General features: G+C 34.7%; 1 protein-coding gene across 6 annotated transcripts; it reads left to right on the forward strand.

Annotated features, from left to right (window-relative positions):
- The first annotated feature begins 16,974 nt into the window (after nucleotides 1-16,974).
- LOC130976865 (ethylene-responsive transcription factor-like protein At4g13040) lies at nucleotides 16,975-22,008 on the forward strand. Of its 6 annotated transcripts, none has more exons than XM_057901805.1 (7): nucleotides 16,975-17,261; nucleotides 18,142-18,339; nucleotides 18,473-18,603; nucleotides 19,278-19,362; nucleotides 20,517-20,700; nucleotides 21,465-21,586; nucleotides 21,666-22,008. In XM_057901805.1, exons 2-7 carry the CDS (start codon nucleotides 18,297-18,299, stop codon nucleotides 21,806-21,808), a joined length of 708 nt encoding a protein of 235 aa, XP_057757788.1. In that variant the 5' UTR covers nucleotides 16,975-17,261; nucleotides 18,142-18,296; the 3' UTR covers nucleotides 21,809-22,008. The 6 variants fall into 6 exon arrangements, with proteins under 6 accessions (XP_057757788.1, XP_057757793.1, XP_057757792.1 ...); XM_057901810.1 differs by having other exon boundaries at nucleotides 16,981-17,261; nucleotides 20,520-20,700; XM_057901809.1 differs by lacking the exon at nucleotides 16,975-17,261 and adding an exon at nucleotides 17,343-17,362.
- Nucleotides 22,009-22,333: the final 325 nt, after the last annotated feature.

Genomic DNA, 22,333 nt, shown 5'->3' on the forward strand with positions numbered 1-22,333 from the left:
AAAATGAGGGTAGAGGAATGAGAAGAAGAATTCGAATTTTAAGTGATAAAAAGAGAAACTAGAATTAAAATATTTTTGTTTTTGTTTTATTTATCATTAAATTTCGAAAACAAGAAAGAAATTAAAGGTTAAGACAACTAGTTAACTAAAAAGATTTGAAAATTTTATAGGTAGTTTTTGAAAAAGTAGAAAGAAAAACTCAAACAAGGATTTTAAAATTCAATTTTTAAGAAAAAAGGGAAGATTTGAAATTAAAAAGTTAAAAAAAGAAATTAGGTAAGTTTTAAAATTAAAAAGAGAAAGATAAGATAAAGATTTTAAAAGGAAGTTAAGAAAGATAAGATTTAAAATTTAAAAGATTTTGAAAATCAAATTTGAAAAGATAGTAAAGATTTAAAAAGATTTGAATTTTAAATTTTAAAAGAAAGATAAGATAGGAGAGAATTAAATTAAAAGAAAAGATTTGAAAGGATTTAAAAAGATAAGATTTAAAATTTGAAAATTGACTTTACTAACAAGAAAACACCAAACTTAAAAATTTTTAAATCAAGATAAGAAAAGAAAGCAAGATTTTCGAAAATTTGAATAAAGATAAAAGAAATACTTATGATTTTTTTGAATTAATGAAGAAAGAGAAAAACAACTAAAAGACACCAAACTTAAAATTTTTAGATCAAACGATGCTAATTTTCAAAATTTAGAAAGAAAAAACACTAAAAGACACCAAACTTAAAAATTTGTAGATCAAACAAAGAAAAGAAACAAGAACACCTTAAAGATCAAGAAGAACACTCCAGAACAATTTCGAAAAAATTTTTTTAAGAAAAAGATGAAAACAAACGGGATACCAAACTTAAGAACTGACACTAGACTCAAACAAAAGACAAAGAAAAGATGGACTTTGAAAAAAAATTTGAAAAAAAAAAACACACAATTAAAAGTACCTAATCTAGGCAACAAGAAAGTCCGATAATTTGTCAAACACGAACAATCCCCGGCAACGGCGCCAAAAACTTGGTGCATAAAATTGACTCCGCAATATTCGGACAGATAGACTGGCAAGTGCACCGGGTCGTCCAAGTAATACCTCAGGTGAATGAAGGTCGATCCCACGGAGATTATTAGTTTGAACAAGCAATGGCTATCTTGTAGATCTTAGTTAGGCGGATAGAAAATATATTTGTTATGGAAAAACGCATAAAAACATAATAAAGATAGAATTACTTAATTGGTGTGAAATCAATAATAAAGGAATGGTTGAGGCTTCGGAGATGCTTCCTCCTTCTGGATCAACTTTTCTCACTGTCTACTTCAACTTCTGATGATTCAATCCATGGCAGGCTATAAGTGATTAATGCCAGGTCAGTGGTCATTAATCTCCTCTGCTTCAGATCAAACGCCAGGTCAGTGGTCATCCAATCTGAATGGCGGTGAAGCTTCTACAGTCCATTCCCTTGGTGATCCTACTCAAAGCGCCACAGACAAGGTCGGATCTTCTAGATAAAAGAATACTACCCCATTGATTCTAGCATGTACCACAAAGGCCTAATCGCCCCGTACCTCGGCTGAACTGATGTCTCCAAGTCCCCAACGAAGTCATGGATTAGCCATCTAGGAGATATATAATCAAGCTTGTGGTTCAGTACTATCCCTTCTAGGACTCACAAAAACCCATGTAGAATAGGGATGACGGTCAAGTTACACTCCCAATTCATTAGGATGAAGAACGAAGATATATCTTAGAATGGAATTAAGCATAGATTGAAATAGAAAAATGATATTATTAATCTATAAGAATCAGCAGAGCTCCTAACCTTAACCTTGGAGGTTTGTGACTCATAGCTTACAGAAAGTAGTAATGTATTCAAAAATATGGCATAAAGGTCCTGAACAATGGTGATCCTTGTTCTATATATATTAATCTAATAATTAAGAAGTACAAAAGTATGATAGACTAGACTAGAGGTGCGAAATCCATCCTTGGTCCCACTTGAGTTGAGTGTTTAGGCTGAGCTTGGGGTGAAACCACGAGTGGTACTCCCTCTGAGGTGTTGGACGCTAGCTTTGGACTTCTTTTGGGTGTTAGACGCCAGCTGCTCCCTTTTGGGTGTCCGACGACGGGAATAGGGCTGGGAGCTGGCATTGAACGCCAGTTTTGGGCCTTCATTTCCAAAGAAAAGTATGGACTACTATATATTTGCTGGAAAACCTGGATGTTAGCTTTCCATAGCCATTGAGAGCACGCAATTTAGACTTTTGTAGCTTCAGAAATGCTCCTTCGAGTGCATGGAGGTCAGAATCTGACAGCATGTGCAGTCCTTTCTCTATCTCTGAATCAGACTTTTCCAAAGCATCTCAATTTCAGCCAGAATTTATTTTAAGTCATCATAAAACACAAAAACTCAAAGTAGAATCTAAAAATGTGAATTTTGCACTAAAATCTATGAAAATATAGTAAAACTTAAACAAAACAAAACAAAAACTATATGAAAATGATGTCAAAAAGCGTATAAAATATCTGCTCATCAAGGTGATACCTCAGGCATTCTATAGGATACCTAACAAGTCCTTTACCTCTGCGAGACTGGCTTTCCCTCACTTCATCTACTGCCTTTGTGCAATAGCTAGAACCCACAATGATGGATATACCCCGATCGACATTGATAGACCGGTCACCAGAAGAGGTATGGAGCATGTTCATGCTAGAGAGCTTGGGTAAGGACCACAGCAGGACTAAGGGTGGCAGGAGTACCCGAACCCGCGGGTACCCGACCCTACCCGCTCAGGACGGGTTTAAACCCGACCCGAGGGCGGGGCGGGTTTTGATCGGGGCGAGTAGTTTAGCGGGACAGGGCAGGGTCGGGGTAATGGTAAATCTGCCCCTACCCGCCCCCAGAGTACTTAATATATATATATACATATGTATATATATGTATATACATATATATATATATGTATATATATATATATACATATATATATATATGTATATATATATATACATATATATATATGTATATACATATATACATATATATATACATATATATATATGTATATATATATATATATATATATATATGTATATATGTATATACATATATATATATGTATATATATATACATATATATATATATTTTTATGAGATTAGGGTTTGCCTCCAGTTCACCAACCATCAGTTGCCAAGTCCCCAAATCCCTAGTTGGTCGTCTTCTTCCTCAGAGGCATAGAACCAAAGCTCTTTGCTCCTCAGCTCAGCCTCTCATCCCCTCCCCGCCATGGTGCTGTCGCTCCGCATTTCATTTCCGTCGTCGAAATTCTTAGGCGTCACCACTTAGTCCTACTTCTCCTTGCTGTCTCTGCTCACCTCCCGCCTACCGTTGGCCCATCACTGCTCAGCCGTACAACTCCTTGCCCTCGCTGATCAGTCACGCAACTCCTTGCTCTCTGATGAGCGGATAATTTATATGCTTTTTGGCATTGTTTTTAGGTAGGTTTTAGTAGGATCTAGCTACTTTTTAGTATATTTTTATTAGTTTTTAAGCAAAATTCACATTTCTAGACTTTACTATGAGTTTGTGTGTTTTACTGTAATTTCAGGTATTTTCTGGCTGAAATTGAGGGATTTGAGCAAAAATCTGATTCAGAGGCTAAAAAAGGACTATAGATGTTGTTGCATTCTGACCTCCCTGCACTCGAAATAGATTTTCTGGAGCAACAGAAGCCTAATTGGCTCGCTCTCAATTGCGTTGGAAAGTAGACATCCTAAGCTTTCCATCAATATATAATAGTCCATACTTTTTTTGAGTTTTGCCGACGTAAACTGGCGTTCAAACGCCAACTTCCTGCCCTATTTTGGCGTTAAACGCCAGAAATAGGATAAAAGCTGGAGTTAAACGCCCAAACTGGTATAAAAGCTGGCGTTTAACCCCAAGAAAAGTCTCTACATATGAAAGCTTTAATGCTCAGCCCAAGCATACACCAAGTGGGCCCCGGAAGTGGATTTCTGCACTATCTACTTATTTTTGTAAACCCTAGTAACTAGTTTAGTATAAATATGACTTTTTACTGTTGTACTGATATATTTAGATCATTTTTGAGACTATCTTTGAATCATCTTTTGATCTTTTGATCACTTTTGGGAGGCTGGCCATTCGGCCAAGCCTAGACCTTGTTCTTATGTATTTTCAACGGTGGAGTTTCTACACACTATAGATTAAGGTGTGGAGCTCTGCTGTTTATCGAGTATTAATGCAAAGTACTATTGTTCTTCTATTCAATTCAAGCGTATTCTTATTCCAAGATATTCATTCGCACACAAGAACATGATGAATGTGATGATCAAGTGACACTTATCACCATTCTCACTTATGAACGCGTGCCTGACAAACACTTCCGTTTTACATGAAAACAAGCATGAATGCATATCTCTTGGGTCCCTAATCAATGATTCACATCATTTTCCCTCTGACAATGGGGCATCTGAATCTGAAATTAGAATTTTCGTGGTATAGGCTAGAATCAATTGGCAGCATTCCTGAGATCCGAAAAGTCTAAACCTTGTCTGTTGTATTCCGACTAGGATCTAGGAAGGGATGACTGTGACATGCTTCAAACTCGCGACTGTGGGGTACAGTGACAGTGTGCAAAAGGATCATTGGATCTTATTTCGACACGATCGAGAACCGACAGCTGATTAGCCATGCGGTAGCTGTGCTTGGTATTTTTCATCTGAGACGAGAAATCTGATAGTTGATTAGTCGTACAGAAACCGTAGAGGACCATTTTCACTGAGAGGACAGGAGGTAGCCATTGACAATGGTGATTCCCAACATATAGCTTGCCTTAGAAAGGAGTATGAATGATTGAATGAAGACAGTAGGAAAGCAGAGATTCAGAAGGAACAACGCATCTCCATACGCTTATCTAAAATTCCCATCAATGAATTACATAAGTATCTCTATCTTTATTTTATGTTTATTTATCTTTTAATTATCAAAGCTTCATAACCATTTGAATCCGCCTGACTGAGATTTACAAGATGACCAGAGCTTGCTTTAAGCCGACAATCTTCGTGGGATCGACCCTTACTCACGTAAGGTATTACTTGGACGACCCAGTGCACTTGCTAGTCAGCTGCACGGAGTTGTGAAAAGTGTGAATCACGATTTCGTGTACCACCCTCACTGCTCAGCTCGCACAGCTCCGTAAGTTCTCTCTCTCTCTCTCTCTCTCTCTCTCTCTCTCTCTCTCTCCTCTCTCTCTCTCTCTCGCTCTCTCGTGCTCTCTGTCTCTCCATCATTGTGAGATCTAAGTTCTTCTCTTGTTCTTCTAAAGATTCATCGGTTAGTCACCATCGCTGTGAGCTTGACCATTACTGTTGCATGTGAGCCTATCACCGACTCACCAAAGCCCTTTTTCTCTATCTCTAACTGCCGATAAGTCTTTGAGCCCCTCTGTCTATGCAGATTTGCTATCCCACAAGCATGCTCTACCAAATTTTAAAAATTAAAGTTGTTTTGATTGATAAGAAGTGCATATTTAGTTTTGATAACAATCTAATTATGGAGAGAATTGGGCATTTGAAATTTCTCCTGGAGAATAAATATAAAGTCCCCCATATGATAAATTCTTTAAACAGAATTGAACAATATTCAAGATTACTGAGCTATAGATAATGTTTATTTGAATAAAAAATTCTATTACAGAACTTTGGGCCAAAATCGATTTTCACATTGTTAACTCGTTACTTGCAATAAATGGTCTAGAGAGATAAAACTTGCTAGCAGTAAAGGTGCTAACAGTTATATGCTAAAAAGGAAGAAGGCCGTTAGAGAACTAAGTCTCAAATCTAATCTGACTGAACTTGAACATTTTCTATATCCTATAAGATGGCAGATTACTCTATACATCTCCTGCCGTTATTAGATCATAACTGTATTATCTAAAACCACACTCAAAATTTCATGCAATAAGATAAGGCATGTAGTTGTTCATGGCAAATTTATAAACTGCTAGATAGATAGAAGAATTCTTATGCCTCCTTCTCAAAGGTTTTTCTTTGAGACATTTGGTGTGGTTCTTTATAGGGTATCATAAACACTAACTATGCACCAATGCGATCATTGCTGATAATTTAAATTAAACTTATTTACAAGATATAGTATATGTATGTTAGCTCATGCTTTAAGCCCGAAGAGCTCTGGCAGTTTAACATGAGATGTGAAGGAGATGGAAAATAATAAATTGGTCATCACCTAATAACAGTGCCTTTCAAATCTTCATTGTTTTGCATAAACCATAAATTCTGCTATTTTTTTCTATTTTATAGTGTAATGTTAACTATTAGAATTAGTAATGTGCGTCAGCTTATTATATTAGGAACAAAGGAATATTAATAAATCAGTAGATGAATTTATTATTTTGTTAATTTTGTATAGTACCAATTAATTTGTTAATTATTATATCTTTTGATTTTCATGTTTAAATCTTGATTTGTAAACTTTTAATGATGATGAAGATGTTGAAAGTGATCAAGAATAAGGGTTGAAGATTCCTTTATATCTAATATTGTAATTTCTTTATTATGGTGTTAAATTTGAAGAGATCTAACACTTTTTTTATTTCAAGTTATTTGAGCTAATGACATTGTATGAATTTTTATGTTTGTATTTTAATTTATCGATGAATTTTAAGTTTTTGTCTTAATTTAGATATGAATACGTAAAAACTAAAATATTTAATTTTTATAGGGGCGGGTAGGGGTGGGGTAGGTACCCGCAGGGGTGGGTTCGGGTACTGCAATTTACTACCTGCGAGTTGTGGCGGGGCGGGTAGTACTTGAGTGACGGGACGGCGGGACGGGGTCGGGTAGGGTAAAAATCCGCCTCTACCCGCCCCACTGCCACCCCTAAACATGACCCAGTTCCTCCTCCTCCTCAACAGTAGGAGCAGCAGCCTGAGATGCCTCAGGAATATTGCTTCCCTCCCCGTGGCTACGAGGATCAGTTGACTACATCCATTGGGGAGCTTACATCGTCTGTAGATCAGCTGAGGATTGACCATCAAGATCACTCTGCCCTCCTCCACCAACTGGTAGAGGAGCAACAGAGGCAAAGGCGTGAGTTGGAGGAGCTGAGACGCCAGAGAGGATTCCCCAGAGGGAGCAACAGCCACCATGACTGATCCCTTATCTTACTTTGTTTTTTTTTCAGTACTCCATTCTATTTTCTATTTTCTATCCTAAGTTTGCATGACCACGAGTAGAATTTCCTTGTTGTCTAGTTTAGTTATTTATTTTAGTATTTTATGTTTATTTTAAAAAGATGTCTCATGTATTGCTCACTGAGCTTAAAGAAATATCAAAAGAAAAAGAAGTAGTAAAATGCATGATATATGAGTTATATATATATATATATATATATATATATATATATATATATATATATATATAGTTGTTCTAGTTACTTTGATGTGGTGGCATTATCTCTATTTCTGAAAGTATGAATTACTGTGCATATTTGATATTGGAGGATTGAACGTTAGAGGAGACTGAATCACTAAGAGATTAGGGTTTAGTCATTTACAGTTTGCCGTGAAATGAATCATGCGTTGTTAAAATTGTTGGTAAGAACTTTAATCCGAAAAAGTAAATATTTTCGAAACCTTAACTGTTTTTACACCAAACCTTTTATTTGCTTTCTTTATTCTCTTGTTTATTGTTTTATGCAAATTACACCATCAAACAACCTTTTCTGTTTACCTAACTAAGCCAATTGGATAACCATCATTGCTTAGTCTAACCATCCTCATGGGATTGACCTTCACTCACCACCAGCCCATCATCGAGTTCATCAAGCTAGAGCTAGTATATTTGGTGGACTAGATGGGACTTCCACTGGTGCAAGTGACAGAGTACAATATAATCGTGGGGGATGGAGATGACAGGACTAGGTTCACTAAAGGCACATTTACTATTGGGTCCAACTCTCAACTATTCCAGGATGTCAGTGCTCAGATCTTCACAGATGTTGCTACTACTACCATGATCTTGGACTTTGACGATCATATAGGCAGTTTGTAGATCTACGCAGAGTTCGCAGTTTTATGCAGAGTTTGCGGCCATGCTATAGGATGATGATGGTTTGCATTATAGGTCACAAATGCTAGAGGTGCAGCCACAGATTTCGGAGTTTGAGCCATAAGTCCCGGAGTTTCAGCTATAGTTTGTGGTGGATCTTAATGAGCTTGTAGGTGGTGCATATGATAGGTGGTTCACTATGGGAGGGACACCCCCATCTGCATTTGGCGTCGCCATCTTATAGTATTCCATTCTGTTTGCCCAATCACACATAGCAGGATTCTCAGTACTCATAATATCAAACCAATAATCAAATTCTTTCTCGGTCTTTGCATATGCAGCATTCACAAGTAGCCTCTTTGCGTCCTGACCCTTGAAATTTGGAAACAAATTTGCTACAACATGACAAATGCAGAATGCTTGATAAGAACAAGGAGGTAGCCAACCATTATCAGGGGCCTCCAAAGCAGCCTTGATTCTATTATGGCTGTTAGAGATCACAAGAATACCCTCTTGTGAAGTCACATGTTGTCCTAGGTTGGTCAAGAAGAAAGAACATGACTACGCATTTTTCCTTTCCACAAGTGCAAATGCAATGGAAAAGATATTCGAGTTTCCATTTTGTGCGATAGCCAGAAGCAAAGTGCCTACATACTTGCCATACAAATGAGTACCATTGATGCTCACTAGTGACTAGCAATGTTGAAAGGCCTCAATACAAGGAGAGAATGTCCACAAAAGACTATGAAAGTACAATGTGGATTCATTAACCTGATCACCAACTCTAACTGTAGAAGTCTTTAACACTGCAACGGTTTCAACCATGGTGGACTGCACACCAAGAATTCAATTTGGAAACTTGCTGTACTCTTCCCGATCTCCATAGATCTGTGTTATTGACTTCTGCTTTACCAGCCAAACCTCCCTGTAGGTAGGTCTAAAACCATAGGTTGCTTCTGTAGCTTGTTCAAACACCTTTATCGTAACCACAATATCGACTATAACCCATAGAAAGATCCTTGCACAAATGACGTGATAATTAAGCTACTAATGAATCATTGGAAATTGATGTAGCCAAGCAAGTGTGTGGTCCATTATACCTTCTAACCTCCCAAGTACCCTTTTAATGTCGAAGTGTGATGCAAATCAACCAAGTGTCACCTTTACCAAACTCCTTGCATTTCCTATGGTACTTAAGATGATCTGACTCCAATACTATTGATGAGCGGATAATTTGTACGCTTTTTGGCATTGTTTTTAGTATGTTTTTAGTATGATCTAGTTAGTATTTAGTATATTTTTATTAGTTTTTAATTAAAAATCACTTTTCTGGACTTTACTATGAGTTTGTGTGTTTTTCTGTGATTTCAGGTATTTTCTGGCTGAAATTGAGGGACCTGAGCAAAAATCTGATCCAGAGACTCAAAAGGACTGCAGATGCTGTTGGATTCTGACCTCCCTACACTCGAAGTGGATTTTCTGGAGCTACAGAAGCCCAATTGGCGCGCTCTCAAAGGCGTTGGAAAGTAGACATCCTGGGCTTTCCAGAAATATATGATAGTTCATACTTTGCCCAAGATTTGATGGCCCAAACCGGCGTTCAAAGTCACCTCAAGAAATTCCAGCGTTAAACGCCGGAACTGGCACCTAATTGGGAGTTAAACGCCCAAACTGGCATAAAAGCTGGCGTTTAACTCCAAGAGGAGTCTCTACACGAAAATGCTTCAATTGCTCAGCCCAAGCACACACCAAGTGGGCCCGGAAGTGGATTTTTATGTCATTTACTCACCTTTGTACACCTTAGGCTACTAGTTTTCTATAAGTAGGACCCTGTACTATTGTATTTGACAATCGGGGTAGCTATCTTTGAGTTTTATGCTATCTTAGATCATTTGGGAGGCTGGCCATTCGGCCATGCCTAGACCTTGTTCTTATGTATTTTCAACGGTGGAGTTTCTACACACCATAGATTAAGGTGTGGAGCTCTGCTGTACCTCAAGTATTAATGCAATTACTATTGTTCTTCTATTCAATTCCGCTTGTTCTTTGTCCAAGATATCACTTGTTCTTCAACTTGATGAATGTGATGATCCGTGACACTCATCACCTTTCTCACCTATGAACAAGGTGACTGACAACCATTCTTGTTCTACAAACATCTGAGGCTTAGTGAATATCTCTTGGATTCTTTAACCGGAATCTTCGTGGTATAGGCAAGAACTGATGGCGGCATTCAAGAGAATCCGGAAGGTCTAACCTTGTCTGTGGTATTCTGAGTAGGATTCAATGATTGAATGACTGTGACGTGCTTCAAACTCCTAGCAGGCGGGGCGTTAGTGACAGACGCAAAAGTATCAATGGATATTATTCCGGCCTGACCGAGAACCGACAGCTGAATTCCGCTATGCTGTGACAGAGCATATGCAATCGCTTTCACTGAGAGGATGGGAGGTAGCCATTGACAACGGTGAAACCCTACACGAGCTTGCCATGGAAAGGAGTAAGAAGGATTGGATGAAGACTGTAGGAAAGCAGAGAGACGGAAGGGAAGGCATCTTCATACGCTTGTCTGAAGCTCTCACCAATGATATACATAAGTACCTCTATCTTTATCTTTATGCTTTATTCATCATCTATACCCAATTGAGTCTGCCTGACTGAGATTTACAAGATGACCATAGCTTGCTTCATAGCAACAATCTCCGTGGGATCGACCCTTACTCACGTAAGGTATTACTTGGATGACCCAGTGCACTTGCTGGTTAGTTGTGCGAAGTTGTGTTTTATGCCATGGTATTGAACACCAAGTTTTTGGGGTTCATGACCGGGGATTATGAGAGTTGTGAAAAGTATTGTTCACAATTTCGTGCACCAACTATGTACTCAACTCTACGAAGGATGTTATAACTCTTTACACTCAACATATGTTCCTCTTTATTTTGGAAATATTACCCAATCTGAAATTTTGTAAGAGCAGTTCTATCATGCAATTCTTGACCCCCAAAGGTGGCATTTATGTCTAGCATTGCCCCATAGATTCTAAGTTCACGGTTGAGAAATGTGGAGGATGTTGCTGTGTGTCAGAACTTGATGGGCCATATTGTGTTGTAGGTGGATTTCTCCTTGTATCCTCATCACTGTCCCCAACTATGTCGACAAAATCTTCATCTGAATTATCCTCTCATATTGCAATTTTAACTCGATCCGGTTCACCATCACCTACAGAATCAGGAATCATACGAGGGGAACTAGCCATCCCAACTGCAAAAGATGGAGATGCAACCAACGGACAAGCTAGTGCAACCACGGGCATCAAACTAGAAGAACCCCTCAAGGCAGTCGATTGAGGATTTGGAGCTGATGCCCAGAACTATTGAGACCATCCTCCAACTTTGCAAATAACTCGTGTGTTCTCAATTTTAAAAAATTTTTCTGTCAATAAAATAGAACCTGTAGATCTTTGTTGGACCCTATCATAAATGTATCATACTTCACACCACTTGAGACAACTACAATAGGGATCTTGTAAAATAACTTCTCATGCACTTGGTCCCACATACCCCAAGCTTCTACAATGTACTAGTTTTTAAATCTAATAAGGTACTCGACAATCAGATAAAGATACTCAGAGGTTCCCTATTAGTAAATTTCACACCCTCTGTTTTGCTTTTATGAATTTTCCCAAAATAATGCACTAGTGCCAAGGAACACTCCTCACTAGCCATTGTGAGAATAACACTCTCCTTTACAATTATTTTCAATTGGTTTATATAGAGCCTCCAATTATTCATAATCCGAGCCATTCCTTCATATAGGATGCAGCGGTTTAAGGTAGTCAATTTAGTCATAATTCGTGGTAGGGTACATCGGATTATGCTTGTGTGTCGTTTGAGTGTAATTCGCGGTAGCTTGTAGCGGATTACATGTAAATGCTAAGCCGTGGTAGGCTATCGCAGTTTACATAGAATAGATTTAGAATACAAATGTAACCTATTTTAAAAATTTGTATTTACATAAGTTTGATCTTTAAATATTTTATTTATATAAATTATTGATAAGAGAATTTATGCCGGTCTAGAATTTTTCAATAAAAATGAATCTCTTTGTTGCAAGCGTAGTCTAGACCAACAATGGATTCTCCATCAAAGTTTAATTTTGGTTTTCACCAGTTCAACCCAATAAAAATAACCGAGCGTATTACTCCCGGGTCATTCTCCTTAAGAATTACAATCGAGTTCTCAATTATTGGTTATGAGATTCACGGGGTGGGTTGATAAAACGGCAAGAAATTTAAATGACAAAAAAGTAAATAAAGCAACTAAAGATAACAATTACTAAAGAGGCATTCATGGCAAGGATTGAAAGTCAAGGTTTTCTATCCTAGTCATTAATCATAACATAATAATTACCAAGAGTTAAGCCTATTACGTTATCTTCGTATCAGAAAAAAAAGTCAAATATTCTTAGTTAACCCCAATCTATAAGTAATGTCAATGGAAATAAGATTAACTAACAACTCTAGATCACCAATCCAAATTGGATATTAATGACTCAAGATTACCAAGCTTCTCTTTCCAAGCCAAGAATGTTTAAAATCTACTCTAAAACCCAACCAAGCATTTTATCAAACACTTGGATGGCATAAAAGAAAAGCATGATAAAATTGCAATAATAATAAAATCTACTACTACCAAATGCAAGAAAATAACAATAACAACTCAATTAAACAATAAGAAACATAAAAAAGAGATCAATTACATTAAAGAAAGTGAAAATCAACAAGAGTTCATAAACATAAAAGTGACATAAAGAAGGAAATAACAAAAAGAACTAAGAGACAAAGATGTAAGAACAAGAAATTGCAAGAAAAACTATATTAAAGCAAGAGCAAAACCTAAATCTAAGATGAAATTAACCTAAATCTACCCTAATTCTAGAGAGAAGAGGGAGTTTCTCTCTCTAGAAAACTACCCTAAAGCATATTTCTAACCTAACCTAATTGCTTGCCCCTTGTTCCATCTTGAATTCTGCCTCAAAGACTTTAGAATTGAGTTGGATTTGGGGCTCCATGAGCTCAGAAATCACTCCCTACGTGTTCCTTTAATGAGGTCACGTGACAAGTGTCACGCATACACGGGATGTCACACGTACGCGTGGCTTGGCGAATTCCTTCCTCACGCGTACGCATGAGGCACACGTACGCGTGGCATTGCATTCATCAAATCCTTATTTCTTCATGAATTTTTCATCTTGCATGCTTTTTCTTCACTTCCTTGATCCAATCATTGTCTCCTAAGCGTGAAATCACTAACAAACACATGAAGGCATCTAGTGGAATTAAAGTGAATTAAATTTAGCAAATTAAGGGCCTAAAAATTATGTTTTCACTCTTAAGCACAATTTAGGAGAAATTCACAAAACCTTGCTATTTTATTGAATAAATGTAGGATAAGTTAGTAAAATTCACTAAATTCAATACAAGATAAACCACAAATTTAAAATTTATCAATTGTCCTTATAAATTCTTTATTTCATTTTAATTAGTATAGTATAGAATTTAGCTAACAAGGATTATACAGTTAAGGTGTTAAATCTAAAAAATTTGTATGTGTTGAAAAAAAACTTAAGGTTCTAAAACATTATATACAAAAGTAAAGTTATTAAAACTTTTCAGTATATATGGTCTTAATGTTAAAATGTGTTGATATTTGATAACAAAATCCTATATTATATATACAAATAATTTACTGTCAATATGGTAAACCAGCAATATCTCTAGCGTACCTAACATCTATGTTATTTTGTTGGAGTTAAACTCCATTTTAGTCTTTGAAATTGGCAAATTATACTGATTTGGTTTCTGACTTTTCAATTATATTTGGTCCCTAAAATTTAAAAAACTGCACTAATATAGTCTTTTGTATATCTTCCGTTGCTGGAACTCAATACCATTAGTGACGTAGCTCAAGCCTGGTCACGCTAGACATATTAAAACGATGTCGTATGCGTTTTGGCGCTAAAGAAGGTAATAAATGACGTCGTTTGAAGGTTTAAATATGGGGGACTAAATTGTAGCAATTGAGAAGTCAGAGACCAAATCAATATAATTCACTAATCTCAGAGACTAAAATAAAGATTAACTCTTTTATTGGGCTTTACAATAGATTTATGGTGATCTAGAGCGAAACAAAGTTTATTTTGTCTAAAAAATTGATCTCTAGAGTTATTATTCACGAGAACAAGTTAAAACTACACTATTATTATTACTATGGACAACAATATTTATGACTCCTACAATTTTTTTTCACTGTATATCTTATGCCAACAAATTAAAGATTAATTTGTCATAAATTTAAAAATTTATTTATGAATTTATTGTTGAAAAATAAATTATGATATACATAAGACAAAATTTAAATTCACAATACTTATTTAAGGAAACAAATAAATTATTTGTCCAATCTAAATTAGTTATAATTTTTTTTAAGGTTAAGTACGATTTTGGTCCCTAAGATATAAGCCGAAAATTTTTTCGTCTTTGACTTTTTTTTTGCATACAAAATCATCCCTAAGGTTTAAAACTAAGTTTTAAAATCGTCATTTTTACTTAAATCTTAAAATTTTAGACCAAATTACCTATAACAAAAAAATTATAAAATAAAAAAAAGAAAAAGAGAGTATTTCTACTCTTATAAATGGGAAAGTGAAGAAAAAGAAGGGGAAAGGAAAGAAGAAGAAAAAGTTGTCTACGATCCACCTTTACCTCTGCTTCCGCTGCCAGCCCCGTATGAGTTTAGTCAATATGGTACCGTTTGGTTGATATATTATATACGATGAGACATAAACATAAAGACACAGACATTAAAGACATGGATATAAAATATTTGTGTTTATATATTGTGTTTGACTAAAATAAGGAACAAGACACACATATCTAAAAAAGACTGAATTATCCTTCATTCAACTATAAGTTTTACCACCATCACTGTACACCCATTATCCTAAACACTGCATGTCATCACCATAAAATTTTTATTTCTTTTTATATTTTTTATATCATCTTAAATTATCATTTAAATATTAAATATATGATTTTCTTGAAAAAAATAGAAAACTAAAACTCAGAATTTATCAAAGATTAATCGAAATTTAAATAAACAAAAAAATTAATGTACAAATTTTTTTTTGAAGAAAATAGAAAGATAAGTTTGGTTGTAGAATCTAAAAGAGGAAGAGGAAAAAGAAAGGTTTGGGGAGGTAAGAGGTCAAATTTTAAAAATTGAATAACGGTAAAAGAGTAAAAAATTAATGTCTTACAAGTTGTGTCTTAATGTCTCACCAAATTAGAGGTACACAAATTTAGTGTCTCCATGTTCATCCGTGTCCTCCTGTATTCTTCGAAAATCTGTGTCTCACCAAACCAAATAGCAGACATGTGTCACCATGTCTATGCCTCAATAAGACATGAACATCAACCAAACACTACTTAAGCTAAAGACGAATTTAAAATCAAGTTAAATCTTATGGACAATTTTGTATGCGAAAAAATGTTGAGGACAAAAAATTTTTTTGTCTTATATCTTAGAAACCAAAATCGTACTTAACTCCCCCCTCCTCCCATTTTTTTTTTATTAAGCAATGGTGCTTATCAAATAACATTTTTTTTGAGAAATTCTTAGAGGCCAATAATTTTTAGTATTTTTAGTCATTATTTAAGTATTAAATTATCATTTTACTAATTTATATGTATAAATTTTAAAAAACGTAGATATAAATTATATTGATTTATAGAAACAAATTATATTAATTTATGTGATCAAAACTCTGATATATAAATACAAATTATGTATTTTTTATGTGTAAAATATATATAAATATGGATATAAATTATTACTAGTTAAATGTTAATAAAAAATAATAATAGTTATAAATTATATAATATTATTATTTTTTTACCTCTGTGTCTTAAATAAAATACGTTCCAACTGTAATTGGAAACGATCATATATTCTGTGATTTAAAATTTTAAAAATAATTTTATAATATATCACAATAGTTTTGGACAATTATTTAACGTATTTAATTGTAATAGAAAAAAACGTTTCATATAGTCGTTCTATTATAGAATTTTTTTTAATTATAAAATAAATATTTTATTTATTAAAATAAATAATTTATAATATTTTTACAAAAATCTATCGTATCTTTTATTTTGTTTAAAATATAAACAAATAATAATACACATATTTCATTTATATTGTAAATAAAATATACACATCACTTATATTTAATCTTATTTCGTTTATCATGTAAACGAAATACATGTATTATTATTTTATTTACATTAAAAATAAAATAAATATATGCGATGAATTTTTGTAAAAATACTATAAATTATTTACTTTAATAAATAAAATATTTATTTTATTTATTTAAAATAAATTCTCCTATTATATTAGTTTATTTATATAATTATTGATTTAGTCAATATAAAAAATAATTATTTTTATTAATATAATAATAAATAATAAAATAAATATATCAAATTATTTTATACTAACACTAAATCAAAATTAAATTTTTGTTTAAAATTGTAAGTTAAGCCTTTATGGTCAACGTTGACGTTCTTTTCAGAAATTGTAATTAAAAATAAAAAAAAACTTCAACAGCAGCTACGTTTGCGTTCTTTTTTCTTTTATTAAACTCAAATAATTCTTTCTAGCTATTTTGTTTCGAAAAATTTACATTTTATTTTATTAAATTTTATTTATCCGATATATTTAAGAAAGATAATTTTTTCTATTAAAAATTTTTGAATGACTAATTTAAAATATCACTATTTCAAACCCTTACATTCTCTCTCTACAAGACTTTCTCTGTCCACACTCCGCGGCCATTCATATCTCCTCCTACCACCCTTCTTCGTTCCTTCTATTGATATAAAGAGAGAGAAAGAAGTGAGGGCGCAATATATATACATAAAAACAAACAAAAGGTGGTAGATGCATGAGCCACACCACAATACAGCACAATTACACAAGAGACATAATATCTCTCCATTTACACTCTCACCAGTCACCACCTTGTTTCTGTTTTCTCCCAAAATTCTTTTAATTCCCTTTTCCCTCTCTCTCTCTCTCTCTCTCTTCTGCCACCTTATCTAAACTTTTCCGGTTTCAGGTATTAAACCAACACATGGCCTCTGTCTCTTCTCATTATTCTCTTTCTCAGTGCTTTTATTTTTCTTGTTTTGCTTTTGATGTTGTGGCTCTCTCACAAGGGTTATTACTTATTCACTCCTTTCGTCTTTTGCGTGTGGTTGGCATTTTGGGTTGACTCCTTGAGAAGTCTTGACTCTTTCTCTCTCTCCTTGCCTTGTGTTTGGGTCTTTGGCTGTTTCTTCGAGTTTTAATCGTTAATTGTTGTTGTTGATGTGAATGTTACCTTACCATCCGTTTTCCAATAAAGGTGGTAGGTTGATGAGGGTTGACTTCAACCCGCGGAGAGAGACTTTTCTTTCTTCTGTGACTTGATGATATTTTGTTTCCAAATTCTGATTCCAATTAATGTGTGTGGTTTCCTTTTAACAAATTTGTGGTATCAACTTTTAAAACTAATTTCTCTCTCCCCTTTGAGAATGATGATCAAATTGGATCACAGATTGCTTTCAAAGGTTTGTTCTTGGTGTCGGTGGTTGAAACTTGATACTGTATCATGATCAAAGTTTCTATGCATCTTGTATATGTGTTTGTTTTTGGCTAAGTTGGTCTATGTATGAGGTCATAATCGTCAAAATAGGTTTGTGGATCTTGTTTTCATTGTTTAAGTATTGATGTTTCTTTCTTTGCTGCTAGCCTTTGATGATTGTCTACTTATGTCTAGTACTAAAACTGAGAAAAGACATTCCCTTTTGTAGTAAAAAAGTATATCTTGTTCTCATCACTCATTGGTTTCTTGGAACTTGGGAAGCAACTATTTTGATGTTTATGTTTATGACACTGGCAGGCTTTTACAGTGTTTAACTGATACTGACTTGGAACTTTGTCTTCTTTTATAATAGGTTTGAACTTTGAACTATAGCTCTAACTTATCAGCTGCATCAAACTGTTCTACTCATGTTATAGCTACCCTGCTTCCAAAGTTGAAGGAGCACTTTGGTAAGGTAAGAAATAATCAGTGAGTTCAGATGACTTTGTGAGACGATCAGAGATAAGAATGGTGAGCTTGAGAAGGCGCAGACTTTTGGGATTATGCTCAGGTAATTGTGGAGGTTTCTTAAGGAAACAAAACATGATGATGTCATTGGAAGGGTAGAGTATACTATTAATCTATTATTGGTTATATCTTATGCTTAACTGACAAAAATGAGCAATGTTATTTGTCCTTTGCAGGAAGCAGTTCCTTTGTTGCACCCCTCCCTCTATATTGTGAGAATATAACTGCTACTGAAAATTCAACCCGTGATGCTCGACTGAAGACAGAACAGCCTGCGCTTTCAGATAATGCAAGCATGCTGGACAGTGTAGGGAACACAATTATATGAATGCTATTTTGAAGCTTCATTTTCTTTAATTTCTACTATGGAATCTCTGTTGTTGTTGGTTTTTATATCTGCCTTAGGGAGATTTGGTATTCGTATGACCTAGGTATCAGTATCATTCAGATATTGGTTCTGTGATTATGAGTTGCTTTTATTTTATTTATGCTGCATGGCCGCAAATTGGAAGCTTGAAAGATTGTTTTCTTGTGAAAAAGATATCTAGTTTTTGTTACACTATTCTCTTAACACCCTCAAAATATTTAATGACTAGAGAATGCAACTAAAGGGCGGTTAACTCAATTTCAAGATCAGCAACTTTTCAGAACTCAGCTGTTGTTATCATAAATATTTCATTGTTGATGTTTGCTGTAGTTATGCGAGTCAGTGGTTCTTGACTGCATTGATTTATTGACACGGAAAGGCTCTGTCCTAAATTTTTTATACTATTATCAGGAAGATTCTTGAGTGATTGTCCTCAACAAGCTCATCAATTAGCATTAAATCGGTGAAATCAAGATTGATGGTTTCCTAGTTGATAAAATAAAAATGTTTATTCCCTTGTCCCATGGCGTGGTTGAGTGTTTTTCATTCATGGGTTAGAGAGCTAGGAACCCTGTACTAAACTGTTCTTTTTTTTTATTTTATTTTTTCTGCAGAATAACATTGTCAAAGAAGAACCAGGATCATCAAATGTATCTGGTTCTAGTTCATCAAAAGATCAGCCTAGTCAGCAAATTTCAGGTTTATTTTTTAGCAGCTGATATACCCTTGTTACAGTGGCTAATTAATCATTTTGTTGCTCAATTCATAAGCACTTATGCTGAGCTTGTTATTAAGTATTTCTTTTTTAGAATCATCTTGTATGCAAGCTTCCTTATATACATGGCCTGCAATTAAATGAACAGTTAATATCATAAAATGGAATTATATACCATTAAGGGTAGACATAATGTGAAACCAGTATAAGTAACGAGGAGTAAGTTTGTGCAGAGTAAAAGTCATTCATTTGTGGGAACTTTTTAGATTGTCTGTTGACAGTGACAGATATATGCTTTATAACGGAAGCTTTTTTTAACTTATGCATTGATAGATGTATGCTTTATACTTCGATTTAAAAATCCAGCATGTTGAGCATTCGTATATACCTCCTAGTGTGGATTAGTTTTTTCTTCATATTTGTGGCTTGCTTTCTTTGCGTTTGCATTGTGCTCTCTATTGTTGTGCAATTTGAATTTGTCATTGTGGTTTTGTTGCTTAAGCTCATGCAAAATGTGCCTTGATCTAGGCATCCAACAATTCATTGAATAAATGGGGTGTTAATAAGGAGCATCAGGGTCCATCAAATAGGGCTGATCTTTGGTGCTGATCTAACATAATGTGTAGGATTGACCATTATAAGAGGCAATCTTGGAGATCCATTTTGGTTGGTTTTGGCAACAGTGCCAAACTCCACAAATGGGAGAAGCATGTCACATCACATGATTCCTCCAGTCAAAGTTACAATGAGTGTGTTAACTTCTCTGAAATGCAGTATTTTGCAACATGGAGAATCAGGAATCAGCAATAATGAATGAATAATCCTCTAATGCATAACTTGTACAACATATTTGGCTTTTATAGCTAACTAAAACAATGTGCATGTCTCTTGCCTTACATGGCATTCTGGTGAACCGAGTCAATCTGATTTTTGTTTATTCCCAATGTTCTTTGCAATGAAGCACTGTATCATTTATTCATTTATAGGAGGATACTGAAAAAGGAAGACTGTGTGATGGAAATAAGCGCATTTCTATTAGCTTTCATGCAACGAAAGTTTACTTTTCCATTTTAGAGTGGCTTTTACTGATCTATTATTATCCTTTTTTTATCTGTTACTTGTTTTGCATTGCACTTAGCAGGGCCTCCTGTTAAACGCAGAAAGCGGCACAGAAGAAAGAATTTGCACAATCAAGAGCCATGCTTAATGAGAGGGGTCTATTTCAAAAATATGAAATGGCAAGCAGCAATAAAAGTAGACAAGAAACAGATTCATCTAGGTACTGTTGGGTCTCAAGAAGAAGCTGCTCACTTATACGATAGGTATTAATTTGAATTGCAACAAGTTAATGATTTAATGCTAACCATAATCCTTTGTACATAACATAAAGTCACTAAGATTATGTATGTATTTCGGTTGCTTTTGATAAGTTGCTGGTTACCTACCTCTGTTCTCATTGAGTTCAACAATCTTGTTATCTATGCATTTTGATCTATTGTTCCTTTGAATACTTAGACTTTATTTCTGTACTGTTTACAATAAAATGAAATAAAAAATAATTTGAAGTTGAAATGCAGTTAGTTTCTAGAAGAAAGTAGGAGAGCTACGTAGATTATTTAAAATATATATATGATTACTACTGTATGGCAACTGTTTCTAGTGGGGTTTGACAATCATTTGCGTTGGCAAGGTTCAGTGGCGGAGCCACGTTATAGGGAAGGGGGGCAATGGCCTCCCCTCAAAATTAATAATTTGTACGTATAAGTCTCTAATTTTTCAGTTTGGCCTCCTTTTAACTTTTTAATTTTTCTCTCTTATTAATTTATATTTTTCATGTTGGCCCCTCCTAAAAAATGTTCTAGCTCCCCCCCCCCCCCTGCAAAGGTTGTTGATTTATAGTTTTAAGTGTATTTAAAATACGATGCATGCATTTACTTTGTTATCCAGGATCACATGGCTGTTATGAGATGTTTCTTTCCATTATATTAATGGTGGGGGTTCTACTTTGAAATGGTTATATTCTCATTTTGAAAGTTATATTAAAACATAGATTATGACTCTATGTTCTTTCTCTGTTTATCTGTAGGGCTGCTTTCATGTGTGGGAGAGAACCCAATTTCGAGCTTCCTGAAGAAGAAAAGCGGGAGCTTCGTAAATTCAAATGGGAAGAGTTTTTGGCGCTGACTCGGCAGGCAATTACACGTAAAAGTAATATTTCTCTTTGAATTATTTCATATATTTTCATGCATCTTTATTTTAAGATTAACAGTTTTATACAAAATTGTAGAGCACAAGCGAAGGCTTGGTTCAGGACCCAGCGATAATGTCGACCTGTCTAATTCGAACAAAGACGATTCGGATAACAAGCAAGGCGTCAGTAGCTTGTCTGCTTGTGAAGAAGACGCAGAGCAAGAAACATCACTCTCTTGATTTCTTAAGTATAGTGATTCAATAATTAAGTGAAGATGAAGACATATTCTAACATTCCAGTTCTACGTCATAAATTCATTCTTATTGTAGAAATTACCAGCATTATGTCATACCTTGATACCATTGTTTATCCTTATACATATGGAAATTGCTATAACATTCACCAATAAAAGTCACGTATCAATTGCGTTTCCTATTTATCATTTTGTGCCATTCTATTGAACTTTTAAGATTTGTCGTTTGGAAAAGAATATATTTTTTTTTTTATTACAGAAAATAACATTTTTAGCAGGAACATGGTTCGTTTTTACGTATTAGAATTTAAAAAATTCTGTTTACCGAAAGTTAGTCACGGTCAATTTATGTATATTTATATGTGGGGACGTGCTCGGGTACTTGCTCCGGTACAGAGCTACGGTATGGAGTGGCAGACAGGAATATGGTTTCGTGATGATTAATGTTCAAATTCTGGTCAAAAACAAAGTCAAGCCTAAAGCGGACAAGTCTAATCTATAATTACACCAG

Source organism: Arachis stenosperma, chromosome 4, assembly GCF_014773155.1.
Source record: "Arachis stenosperma cultivar V10309 chromosome 4, arast.V10309.gnm1.PFL2, whole genome shotgun sequence".
NCBI classification, from domain to species: Eukaryota; Viridiplantae; Streptophyta; class Magnoliopsida; order Fabales; family Fabaceae; genus Arachis; species Arachis stenosperma.

Coding starts and splice junctions, on each gene's coding strand:
- LOC130976865 (XM_057901805.1), top strand. CDS start 18,297: ATGGTGAGCTTGAGAAGGCGCAGACTTTTGGGATTATGCTCAG. Junction 18,340..18,472: donor ACTTTTGGGATTATGCTCAG/GTAATTGTGGAG, acceptor TGTCCTTTGCAG/GAAGCAGTTCCTTTGTTGCA. Junction 18,604..19,277: donor ATGCAAGCATGCTGGACAGT/GTAGGGAACACA, acceptor TTTTTTCTGCAG/AATAACATTGTCAAAGAAGA.